Source organism: Arachis duranensis, chromosome 5 (assembly GCF_000817695.3).
Source record: "Arachis duranensis cultivar V14167 chromosome 5, aradu.V14167.gnm2.J7QH, whole genome shotgun sequence".
In the NCBI taxonomy this organism is placed as follows: Eukaryota; Viridiplantae; Streptophyta; class Magnoliopsida; order Fabales; family Fabaceae; genus Arachis; species Arachis duranensis.
Window position 1 is genome coordinate 97768690 of NC_029776.3, and position 13767 is coordinate 97782456.

Consider the following 13767-nt stretch of genomic DNA (forward strand, 5'->3'; position numbering starts at 1 on the left):
AATAATTATAAAAACCCAATAAAAAATTAAATTTTAAAATTTATATAACCATCAATACATACATAAATAAATTAAAGTAAAAATTTGAATATGATACAATATTATAATCATTTTATATATTACATATATTATATATTAAAACTGTATATATTTATATATATTATATATATCGGGGGCGGGCATTATCTAGATCCGATTAGGGGTGTTCATGGATCGGATTCGATATGCATATTCGCGGTGTTTATCCGAATCCGATCCGAAAATTGCGGATATGGATCCGATCCGTAGGCTATCGGATCAGATCTGTATACTACTAGAATTGGATTGCGGATTTTGTGTAGGTATCCGCATATCCGATCTGCATACCCGCGTATTCGCAAAAATAAAAAAATAAATACGTAAATATTTTTTTTATGTTTTATTTTAACTAATAATTATCATATATGTTGTATTATTTTAATATATTATTTAAAAAAAAGTACGTTTAATGTTATTTTAGGAATAAACATATTTAAAAGAATAGAAGAAATGAATTTTATTAATATTTTTTAATAAAAATAAGCTTTTAAAATAATTTTTGTGTTTTGCGGATATATCTGATATCCGATCTGCAAATGTGCGGATCGGATCCAAGTTTAAAAATTGCGGATATTGGATCCGATCATTTTAGTGCAGATCGAATTGAAATTTGGGCCATATCTAATCCGATCCGATACACGTTCATCCCTAGATCCGACCTGACCCGACCCGTCCAAGAACTCATTCTGTTAAAAACAGTTTCGATGCAGGGTGGGTAAATTACTCGTCCCGAGCGGGTTGGGCGGGATGGGTACCCAAATTCGAATAGTGTTGTCACTCTTAGGGTTCGTTTGAAAAACTTTAAAAGTAACTTCTTTTAACTTTTGATTTATGAAAAATAGTAGTATTAATGTCTAGTGCAATTTTCAAAACCAAATTGCAACTTTCTAAGAAGCTATTTAGGAGCTTATTGAGAAGTTAAAAAAAATAACTTCTCTCATAATACTTTTACTTTTCATCACATTTCTATAAAATAAACACTTGTAGAGTTAAAAATCCAAACACAAAATAACTTATTTATAAGTTACTGTTAACAGAATCATTTATTGTTTAAGTTATTTTATCAAAAGAAACTTAATTAAGTTGGTTACCCAAATTAGGCCTTAATTGGAGTGTATTGCTCTCAAAGTCTCATTAATAAAATTAATTTTTGTTCAATTTAGACCAACTTAATTAAATTTAATTGTCAAAAAATTTTTTATGTGTAATTAAAGGTAGCGTTTGGTGGAGAGACAGAGACAGAAAGACTGAGACTGAGAGACAGAGACGAAGAGACAGGGATTGAAATAAATTTCAGTATTCTGTTTGGTGCAAAATGAGAGACAGGAATTAAAATAAGAATGAAACTCTAATTTAATTTGTATAAAGGGTAAAATTGGAATTAATTAATTGAAATGAAAGTATTTTAGGTATAAAATGTTATTAAAGTTTCAGTCTCTATCTCTAAAAATTTCAGTCTCCTGTGTCCCTACTTTTTGGAGGTACTGAAATACTGAAATTTTGAAGACAGAGACAAAAATTTTAGTACCAGTCTCTAAATTAACAAACACAATACTGAGTCTCAGTCTCTCAGTCTCTGTCTCAGTACCTGAAAACAAACGCTACCAAAGTGTATTATTAAATAAATCTAAGTACTACATAAAGATAGTACTAATGTTACTTCACAGGTCAACCCAATCACCATATTTTCAAAGACAAATCCTTTAGTACTTATAAGTTTAATACTTTAATGTCGAAATTGCGGAAGTTATTAGTAAGTTTTAAATATTTCAAATAATTTATTTTAATATTTTTAAATTAAATATTAATTTTTATATCCTTTTAGTTAATACGAAACCGAAGCGAAGAAACAAAGGAAAGGAAAGCAAAGCAGCAGCATTGTCTCTCTCTCTCACACACTTCATAGTTCATACTATAAAAACCCACTATTCTGTTTCTTTTCGAGCCACACTCTCTCTTTCCCATAGACACGGACACGCGTTTGCTGAGTGAGCAAGCAAACAAGAAGAAGAAGCAGCAGCAGCATGGGAGCTTGCTGCAACGGCGACGTTTCGTCGTTGCCTCACTCATACGACGCCGTTTCCGCCCGCGATCTCAGGCCCTCCAAGCATGTCCACGACAATCTCCATGGCAACATTTACCTTGACAACGTAATTCAATTTTTTTTCCTTCTCCTCTTTTTCATTTTTTCCCCCTTCTTCTTATCATTAAAATTCTTTTGTGATTGAAATTTCGAAAACTAGAAATTCTCCGCCATGTTACAGTGCAAAAGGCGTTTATTGTTGTGATTGTTGTGTTTTTGCAGCTCAGTTTGAAGTTCATTGACACTGAGCAGTTTCAGAGGCAAGTTCGGGACTTTGTTTTCTTCGTTCAACTGTGTCACTTCCAGAGTCTTATATTTTTATTTTTTTGTCCCTCCGTTTGTTAATTTTTGTTTATTTTTTATTTGCTTGTATTTGCAGGCTTCGCGAATTGAAACAACTCGGTGAGTTGAATCCCAGTTTATTTAGTTCAATAGATATTATTCAGGAAGTGGTTTAGAAGCTAGTTTGCAAATTGGAATTGAGATATGCTTGAACGCTTACATGTTCTGAATTTTGTTTTGGAGCATTATGCATTGTTGTTGAATTTTTTTACTTCTATATGCTAAGATAATCTTTGGAATGGATGAGTTTAGAGAGAGGATGAAAAGATTGATTTTATTTTATTTATTTAATGAATAAATGATAAGAATCTTTAACGCAATGGTGAAGACTGTAGATAGCTTAGAATTCTTCATGCCGGTGATTGGCGTGCTGAATTCTCTGCATAGAAGTTATGGAATGTATACAATTGGAAGGGGAAGAGTGTGGACAACGAGGTTAGTTAGATTAGACTGGGCTGGGCATATAAAATTAATTATTAATTAATTATTAACTTGCTTATGCTGTGGCAGTTTGTATCAGTTTATCACTGCATTAAAATGGAATAAATAACAGACTATTAAGTACCAGATAGCAGCTTATATTATATAATGGAATAGATAACAAACTGTTATAACTACTTATTAGGATGTATTATATGTCATTATAAATGGCAGTTATGTGACTCTACTTTTGAATAGAGGATAAGTTTGTTTGGTTCTATTATTTCCTCAGTTGAAGAATTGCATTGAAATGTTGATGTTGCTACTGTACTCTTAGGTTTTAAATGTATTATTCATAACCATTAATACCAATTTTCATTAAAGTTAGTGTCTATAGTGAACTGAAGGTCTTTGAGTTAGTGCATGGTGGCTATTTCTATTTTTCGGAAGCTTTATTAGTACTTGTATAGTCGTATATGTTAGCAAGACCAAACTTGGAAGCAAATGATTTTTGTAAAAGTAGAAGTAGAATGGAGTATATGGAACATAAATTAGTGATAGATGCACAAATTCTAATATGGATGAAAATTGGGAAAATACCATACCACAAGCCAAACAATTTAAGTATCTTGGATCCATTGTCCAGGATAACAGAATTAGAATCGTAGAATTCAAGCTACATGGATGATATGGAGGATGCTGTAGGCATTATTTGTAATAAAAGAAAAAGTATCTTTCAAGATCAAAGGAGAAATTTCTGCCCACTTATAAGACCAAGGATTTTGTGTGGGATTGTATATTAAACAATAATTAAGTGACAATAACCTTAATCTTGCAGGGTTTAGGATGCTAACGTGGATGGGTGGACATACGTTAGACAATATTGTATTAGGAGTATTGCATTAGAGAAAAAAACCTAGTTAGTGTCTTTTATGGAAAAGTTGGTAGAAATTTTTGTTGAAGCCATAGTACAGAACGTAACTAAGATGGAGGGTGTTTAGTAGCTAGAGGCAGACAGAGATCTAGATGGTATAAAGGAAATTATTGAAAATTATTAAATACGTATAAATGGTCTCACCCTAAATATGATATATGATAGGGCACAATGGGATAAGTCTTTCTTCTTGTTGTTACTAACTATTAACACTAATTAACATATCTCTATCAATAGGAAAAGGACGGACATTGGTGTCTGTGATTAGATAAGAAAAGGATCTTTAGAAGTATTTAATAGGTCTCTCATGAGAGACTGTCAGCAAAGTGCTTTCTTATATTTTTCCTGTTACCACTAAAAGGAGGACTGTTGGAGTAAGCTAATGTTTGAAACTTCCACCTGGTTTGATATCAGTTTTTCGAATTTTAAGTAATACAGAATTGAAAAGTCAGAGAAGTAGAGAGAGAAAGAGAGAAGAGATTGTTTTTTTTTTTCTTTCTCCTGACTTGTGTAATATGAAGCTTAAGTCCATAATTGAGTGACTTCTCTGTTTATATACTAGCAGAAGGTAGTTACTGCTGCTAGTTCTCAAAGCCTAGCTGAGACTTTCTAGCTTATTCTATTATTAAGTTTGTATGAACTCTTCAATAGATCAATTTGTTTTGTGTTTCAGGTTTGGCAAATATGGTCTATCCAGGTGCTGTCCATTCTAGATTTGAGCATTCTCTTGGCGTGTATTGGCTTGCTGGTCAATCCATTGAAATGCTTAAAAATTTTCAAGTATAAATTTTATTTTCACTGATTTTTGAGAGTATAAATAGAAATTTTTGAGAGCATACTCATAGAGGCATGTGTATTGTGATCTTTTCAGGGCTTGGAACTTGGTATTAATAGATTTGATATGCAAACAGTTAAACTAGCAGGTATGCAGTGGTTCTTAGGACTGTTTATGATTCTTATCCAATATTTAGTTTTAAGTGATCTCGTAATCTTTTTTTCTTGTTTTTTTGTTTGTTTTTTTAGGACTTCTGCATGATATTGGGCATGGGCCTTTCAGTCACTTATTTGAACGTGAATTTCTTCCCAAAGTTACTAATGGTTCTCAGTGGTACTCTTATTTCTCTCATGTTTATAATTATATGTTCTTGAATACAATAGGCTAATTTAGAGATATGTATTTTATTTGTCTGAAATCCTTAAAAAAGTTATCTGCATTTCATCTGGTTTTTCTTGATTTCAATTCATGATCATCATTATTCACTCAATATGTTCTATATTTTGTATGTTCTAGGTCACATGAACAAATGTCAGTCAATATGGTAGATTATATTGTTAATGAACATCACATTGATGTTGATCCTGAGATGATAAAAAGAGTCAAGGTATGCCAAATGCCAATATTTACAACGGCCATTTTCTTGTTTTATTAGGTGTCTTTGAATTATTATTTCCAAAGCATCATTACGTAAATTAGTATAAAGTTCTCTGTATGAGAACATGGTGCATCACTCATTCACTCCAACAAATAAAAATTTGGAGTAGGTTTCTGTCTTTTTCCTTGATGGGTTGTTACTATTGACAGGAGATGATACTAGCAAGCTCTGAATTTACTCTTCCCCGAGTAAGATTTTTTATTGTTGTATTTTAAAATATCTATTCTCAATACATATTGACTGATTTGTTTCTTATAATAGGTGTTAATTGTGAATCTTTCTCTTTTTCTTGTTATCTTTCCTGTTTTGGGTTATTTAGAGCTCAACTGAGAAAGGTTTCTTGTATGATATTGTTGCAAATGGTCGAAATGGAATTGATGTTGACAAGTAAGTACACAGAAAAGTTATAATTATTATTGTTATGTGGTATATATACTTTTTTCTATCCTTCCTCTTTAATGCAGTGACTGTGTGTGTAATGGTTTTTCTTTTTTTTTAATATATATTATTGACTTGCAGATTTGATTATATTGCCCGTGATTGTCGAGCTTGTGGTCTGGGTTGCAACTTTGAATTTCAGAGGTTTCATGAATTTATTGAAAACAACTTTCATGTCACTTATTAGATCATTTTCCTATCAAGAAAGTAAACTGAGGTTACATATCATTTCTGGTATCTTAAATTATAATATGACTTTCAGATTATTGGAGACCATGCGGGTTTTGGATGATGAGATTTGCTATCGTGCAAAGGAATGTTAGTGTATATCAAACATTGTTTTAGTGCCTTTGTTCCTAATTTAATTATATTGTTCTAATTGTTCTGGTCTTTTGGTTGTGTAATTTTGTAGATTTGAGCATCCATAAGTTATTTTCCACTCGAGCTGATCTGTACAGAACAGTTTATACTCATCCAAAAGTAAAGGTATGATATTTTAAGAGGAAGCCAACAGCTATATTTCTTTGTTATGGCAGATATTCTTGCTTTTCTTTGATTTCTCTTGTCCAAGTCTTTAATATCCATAAACATAACCGTATTGGACCGTATTGGCTTTTACTGTTTCTAATCCCGTCTTGATATTTTCATTTTTCAGGCAATAGAACTTATGGTGGTTGATGCACTTGTTCAAGCAAATGATTATTTGGAGATCTCATCTCACATTTTGAATCCTTCTGAGTACTGGAAGGTGAATAAGCCTGTTTTAAAAACATGCATATAAAATCTTTGATCGAGCCATAAAATATAAAATTTATCTGGGAATAAAAACAAAATGCAGCTGGATGACACAATAATTAAAACAATTGAGACAGCACCTAGTCAGGAACTAAAGGAATCTAGAGAGTTGATCCTGCGCATTCGAAGAAGGAATCTGTACCAGGCATGTTTTTACTAGTTAGTTTTCTGTGTTTAAAATTCCATGCAATACTGATCCATTTGACGAGTATCTTTTCACATATGTTTTGCACAAACTATGCTAAGTCTTCTGTGTCTGTATCTAAACTTGCATACAGCCTGAACAGTTAGTGTGGATCATCTATTTCTGTCTATTCAATTATAGCTACGTGTTGTTGAATATCAGGTGCTTATCTTGTTCTCTTTGTAGTTCTGTAATGAGTATGCTGTACCAAAGGATATGGTGGAAAACTTTAAGAAGGTCACTGCCCAAGATATTGTTTGTTCCCAGGTACCTAATCTGTTTCAAACATTCTCATTGGCATATACTTTTGCTTGTTTCTAAATTTCAATCAGTGGACTAAATTGTTTTCACGTAAATACCATGACAGAAGAGTGGCGGAGGTACACTCAGAGAGGAGGACGTCGCTGTTTCTAATGTAAAAATTGATTTAACTCGTGGGAAACATAATCCTCTTGAAAGGTATTCAATGATCAGCAACAACACTTGTCGAAATACAGTTTTTTGTTTAACTTCCTTTTAGCATCAACTAATCTTCGTCTCTACCTTTTGTTGTGTGTTTCTCTTGCAGCATTAACTTCTTCAAGGTACAGCAATGAACCTTATTTTATTTTACCGACACATTTCATCAATAAGCTTAATATATTTTATTTGGGTTTGGTGGTGCCAAGATCTTTGGACTTGTAAACCCCTTGCCTGAAGGCTATTTGACATTTATAATTTATATTTTCTTTTAGTTTTCTTGCTATCTAATTAGGTCTACTTTGTAGGTATTACTAAATCTGTTGGGATATACACCAATTTAGTTATCCAGCTTCTACTTTGCTCTTGGATGCATTTCTTTTAAATAAATAATTGAAAAAGTAACTTCTGCACAAGTGTCCACATACAAATGTTGCTGTGAGAGCTAAAAAATGTATTTAGTTGCATAATCAGCTTATACTGAATAAGAAGGCTGGACGGACACTTTCATTGTTCAAAGTTGTTTAGCACACTCCTCCCTGAAAGCATACAACTATATGATTTAAAGTCTTTGATTGAGCAAGTTAAGTTGCATATCAAAGCAGTAGGATGGTAGGTGGTGTTTCAGGATTCTTCACATTAATATATTCTTGTACATAGTTTCATGAATGTTTTGTGGGAAAACTTTTTAAGCTTCTGCCATTACAGAATTTATTAAATAGTTTGGCAATATACTGGATTTTGGCAAACTCTGTTTTTATTATCATTAAATTCTTTTTTTTTTTTAAGTTTTTGGAGATGAGTAATAGTGTTGTTTAATTGAAAGTTTGAAATTACACTTTCAAGTATGGAAAACCTGAAGGTGTATTTTGTCTTTTGCCACCTGCTATATTACATTTAGTCATTAACTTGTTAAGTAATCCATTCAGGATTATGATAGTGATGAGAAATTTACAATTTCCAATGACCGCGTAAGCCACCTGCTGCCAACAACTTATCAAGATATGATAGTTCGGGTGTATGCCAAAAAGCCAGAATTGGTCAGTGGAATCAAATCCATTTATACTCTGATCTTCTTTACCTGTTCAAATCGGCTGTCACTTATGTTCTGCTTTGTGCAATCCTGTAGGTGGAAGCTATTTCAGATGCTTTTGAAAACTTTCAGTTAAAAACATATGGGATCAAAGCACAAGTACACTCAACACCAGAGAAGAAGAAATGTCGATACACTGCATGTATATGAGGTCTATCCACTTTTTTGGCCTTCCATTTTCCCCCTTTATTTTTGTGAGTAAACTGCTGCTTCTCTTCCTTATTTAAGTTTACAAGTACTTACATTTTTCCACAATCAAAATATAGCCGAGTCAATAGGGTCACTGTATTGTTTGAAAGATGATTTTTAATGTTATTTTCATACAAGAAACGTGTGCTACACTCTGGAGACTCTAATTGAGTTTACAAATTAAAGTGTTAATTAATGTATAGCAGGAAATTTCTTCAATGGTTTTTAGTGTATTACAATTTTCTTTAGCTGTGAATGTCAGTGGGAGCAATCTTTTCTTGTGTTTGTTAGTTGGCAGTTGCAACTTGCAAATGTTACCAACCTTTGTTCCTGAAAACGGCTCCAATTTTAATGAGTGAGAATGACCAAAAAATATCTGATGACCAATGCAGATATGCATCACTACCAGCTTAGGTGCTAAGACTAATTTACAATTATGTCTAGTTGACAAACTTTCGTGTGATGCTATTACTAGGGTTTAAATGTCAGATTTATTTCCTTAGCCCAATCACGTCATTCAATTCACAAAACAAAATTATGAATTTGATTCTAATGCACTTAATAGGTCAGTTTTTTTGTTTCATTCATTTAGTTTTATACATAGAGTAAATTATACTAATCGCTAACACCTCTTTATTTGTATTTAATAAAATTTGAACACTAATTGTTCCTATAAACATGACATGATCCCTCATCTTCTTGGGAGGTTAGTGTATGCATGACAAAACAAAGGGCACTGTATAGAATATAACCTATTATAGGATAGAATTTTGCATAATTCATCCTATATTTTATATTAGCAAAAGTGTTTCACCTTTATCTCTAAGAGGGCATTGACAGTTTAAAACATTTTACACAGTTGTCTAATCAAATTCATTTTTTTGAGTGACCATTCACTCAATGTAAAAGGTAGTTATTTTTGTTGATGTGGCGTTATATAATTGGATGCACGTGTAAACTGTTCTACATTGACAGTGCACTAAAATTAGATTCTTATCTCTACTATCTCATATAGTATAGCATAATATAATATTACATGACATTACAAAAAAATTTACATTGTATTGCATTGCATTGTTGACTTGTTAAGGCAGATAATCCAATTGCATGTGCGTCCTGTGACCGTGAAAATTGTGGTGCTGAAGCTAGACCACAATGCATATCTTACCATATTTGATGTCTGCATACATCACATATGATCTTATGTGAATTTTTTTGTTTTAATTATATGAAGGTTACTTTTTCCTCCATCACTCTTCTGGAGGCGCCATTGTGTGTTTTGTTGTGAAGGGTTCTTTGCTAGTGTTTGTATTTTTTGATATCACGGGTGTTAAGTGTGAATAAAAATCTCTAGTGTTTTTCCTTCTATTCAGTTGAAACTTGGCATCGTGATTCATGAGTATGTCGAGGCATCTTTTTGTGGCACATTAAGTCATAAAGTAGGATTTCACGGGCAAGCATGATCATACCAACCTAGAAATAATAAGCGTTGCCTCTATTTTATCTTAATTTACTTGCACTATTAATGTCTAAATCTTATGATTTACCCACAAACCTTTTTTGGTCGACCTTTAAACAAGAGATCGATAAAGACATGAGGCATGCATGATAGATGAACAAATGCAGAACCTGTTTTTCTAAAATATCTTGTTAAAATTTGAAACTCGGTTTTCTGTTTAACAGGATTGTTGACTTCATATGCAAGTTATTAATTTAAGATTGCTTAAATCTTAACCAATTTGTGCATAACTGCATACCACTTATTTTTCATAATGTTATTATGCATATGTATTTTTTTATACTGTATGTTTGCATAAATTTATTAAAAAAAAAGTGACAATATCCATTTCCCAAATTTATTATCGATAATTCATTTGGTGATGTATGAAGTGAATATTAGATTTGAGATTTTCTTTGCTAAAGAATGCTAAATTTGTTAGAAAAATGTGCATTACATATTATATCTCTGTTCTTGGGCAATTTACACCTTTAAAACAATCAGAGCTTAAATTTACACAAATACAACATATTCAAATAGTTTATAATTTGGTTCTAACTCTAATCTATGTAAATCGCTATAAGCTAGAGAGTTATTACAATTTTCGTGTAAACTGCTATATTCTACTGCGGATTACGTGTGAGCGCTAGTAAGCAGCTGCAGCCTAAGGAGGATTAAGCACGAGAATTGAAGTGCAGAAACGTTACAGAAATCATTACGTAATCTGTTGCAGCTTGTAGTGAATTATGTATTGAATATTTTTTGGATAAATTAAAATTTTTAAGTTAAATAACTTTATAATTTTATATTAAATTTTATAGTAAAAAGTTTAAAATTTAATTTTTGTTATCTAAATAAATTTAAGATAAATATAAAAATTTCTATGAATTCTTATCCGTGGCGGCATTTGCGGTTTATCCGTGCTCACTTGTAATTCGCAATAGGATATGACGGTTTATACGAAAATTTTAAAAATTCTGTAGCTTATAGTGGTTTATATAAATTAGAGTTAGAACTGAAATGTGTTTGTGTAAATTTGAGCTTTAATTATTTTAATTGTGTAAATTGCCTTTTATTCTTTTTCTTTATTATAAAAAGGATAATATTTACTTTTCGTTGAAAAACATTCTTCATCGTAGCATCCCCCGTTAGATTTATATAGTAAGAACTTCGAAACTAATAAAAGTTGTATGTAATGTTAAGTCATGCTCTCAAAAAAGTTAAAATTTTAGGTTTTTATACTGTGAAGTAATTATAATAATCAAATAGCAATATTGTTGTCATCATAAAAGTAATTCTAATAATCAAATACCTAAAATTTTGTTGGCAAGCAGTACACGAATTACTACTTTCTCTTGGAAATAAATATCATTTTTCCATTTAGAATATTGAAAAATTAATGTTGGTTTCTTAAGGGCATTTGTTCTCCCTATTAGTAAAGAAAACAGCTAATCTTTTATGCATTAATGAATTTTATCACTCAATTAGTGTTATATTCAAAAGTAAAATTCAAATTCTCTTTCCTAATGTGCTTTTGTTAAAGAAGGTGGTTTTATAACTAAAAGAAATCAGCCATTATTAATTTTTTTTATACATGTTGAATCATTTTTTTTAACAAATAATCATCTATTCAAATTGTTAAATTTATTACTATACAACTCTTTTCAGCTACCTTTATTTTTCAACCATTGATTCTTCTGTTACGTTTTAATAAATGCCGATTTATCGTGAGATTTGAAATGTATATACTATTGAGTGCAATTTATGTAAACTATCGTTGAAGCATAACCCAGTACAGGCTTTATTCAAGTTCCTGATACCTTTTACTCACCCATGATTCCAGTGTGTAAGACACCGACTTAAGTGATCATTTTAAAATTGAAAGCATCTTAAGGGGAAAGGGGAGATCAATTTTTAAAGTAATCATTGGTTATGGTCCATCCACATAAGCATTTCAGCTTTCAATCAATCATGATGATGATGATGATGATGATGATGATCTAATGTTCTGTAACCAACTCTTCTATCAATGCCATAAAAGTTAGTTTGATTCTTGCAATTGCAACAACCTATTTCTTTTGAGACCTTGAACTTTATCGTATGTGATTTCACAAGAATAACCTTCCTCTTATTACTAGTATATGATTTTCTATTTCTTAAGCTAACATAGAATAACACATTTAGTGGCTACAAAGTACTTAAGATGCAACCTTCCCCAGATAAATTTTTTTTTAATCTTGTCATTGAAATTCTATTCAAACAAAATAAGTTTTTTTTTTTTTTTTTAATCAAAGATCAGGTGCCATGTTTCTCTTAAATTAAGCCAGTGCTAGAGAGACATTTGGCATGTGAAGCCAATGCAGCATGATGAATAAAACACACTGAAGAAACTAAAACTCAAATGTACAATAGGAGAAAATGAAATTATGAATAAACAACAATAAGTAAAATAAAAAAAAATACGAATCTGCATATGTCACCTGAATGGAATCATTATTGTCTGAGAACTGAGGACATTTATATTAGCAAGTGGACTTTTATTGAAAAATCAATATTAGCAAGTGTACAAGTATGTTACTATTTTGTTTTGTTTTCTACAGATGAATATCATTGATATTCTATTGTTTATTTTATCTATGGTCAGAAACTTGAATGTCTCAGTCAGCAATTGCCCATAGTTTAATGGTGTGATGCCCCATACATATTCCTGAAAGTAATTATCTCATTTCAAAAATAGCTCGTCAATGATTTCAAACAGTGCAATATATACCGCGAAATATCTTAATATGTATTTTTGTAAATGTATTTCTTTAAAAAAAAAATCTAATAATAGTAGCGCAACGAGTTTTCTTGTGAGGGTTTCCTTATTTGTTAAGAATATAAAAGTAAAATGTTTTTTTTTAATATAAGATTTTAGAATATATAAGGATTTTAATACACTAAAATTATTTTTTACATAAAATTTATATTTATATTCTTAATAAGTACCTTGGTAAAATCCTTTTTATTATTCTTTTAAAAACGTGTCAGTTTCATAACTACGATTTCTCCTTACGAAGTGATATAAATAGGGATAGCAATGGGTAAAGTAGAGTAGGGTTTGAACCCAACTTTAATTTTACCCGCGAGTTGAGTTTTTAATTAACATTCAACTCTATCCTATCCGTGGGTTGAGAAATACCCAACTCTAATCCTACCCGTACTCAACCCGCGGGTATCCGACTCTACTCGCGGGTTGATAAAAAGAAACATTATAGTGATACAAATATCTCATAAATAATACAAGTATCCTTGGTTCAGTAGTTAGGAACCTTTTACACATGCTTAAAGTTCTTAGTTCAACTCTCAAATGTAACATTTTCAAACATATATAACACATATTAAGGGAGATGCAAGTAAGGTTGAGGTTCAATCTGTAGGTCAATCCGCTCTATACCCAACTCTACCCGATCGGATTAGATCGGATTGAATACACCGCAGATAGAGTCCATACTGCCAGACCTAGATTACAAATGAGTAGCTGACACTAACTTGTGGTTTATTCTTTACTTCTTTAACCTTTAAGGCTTTAAGTAGGCTTTTTTAAATGCATTATTGTGTTATAATTTTTTGGTATTATTGCAATTAAGACAATATTTCGATATATATTCTAATTCCATTTAGTTGGCCCAAACAAAACCGATGGTCATAACAAGATAAATATGGGAGTGACACCAACAGTAGCAATGACATTTGTATAAAATTTAATTTTGTCAAATAAATAAAGTGATTACTTTAACCCAGATATCTTTATATAAAAAATAATATTATGAACTGTTAAA

General features: G+C 31.3%; 1 protein-coding gene across 2 annotated transcripts; it reads left to right on the forward strand.

Moving 5' to 3' along the window:
• Nucleotides 1-1942: 1942 nt before the first annotated feature.
• LOC107490788 (uncharacterized) lies at nucleotides 1943-8667 on the forward strand. 2 transcript variants are annotated; one of them, XM_016111593.3, is made up of 19 exons: nucleotides 1943-2228; nucleotides 2384-2421; nucleotides 2541-2563; nucleotides 4531-4637; nucleotides 4729-4780; nucleotides 4881-4965; nucleotides 5149-5239; nucleotides 5440-5478; nucleotides 5610-5677; nucleotides 5810-5872; nucleotides 5991-6046; nucleotides 6141-6214; nucleotides 6384-6476; nucleotides 6567-6668; nucleotides 6894-6974; nucleotides 7075-7166; nucleotides 7276-7291; nucleotides 8096-8206; nucleotides 8296-8667. In XM_016111593.3, the coding sequence occupies exons 1-19, from the start codon at nucleotides 2103-2105 to the stop codon at nucleotides 8407-8409; spliced, it is 1431 nt and encodes a 476-aa protein (XP_015967079.1). In that variant the 5' UTR covers nucleotides 1943-2102; the 3' UTR covers nucleotides 8410-8667. The 2 variants fall into 2 exon arrangements, with proteins under 2 accessions (XP_015967079.1, XP_015967080.1); XM_016111594.3 differs by having other exon boundaries at nucleotides 7078-7166.
• Nucleotides 8668-13767: the final 5100 nt, after the last annotated feature.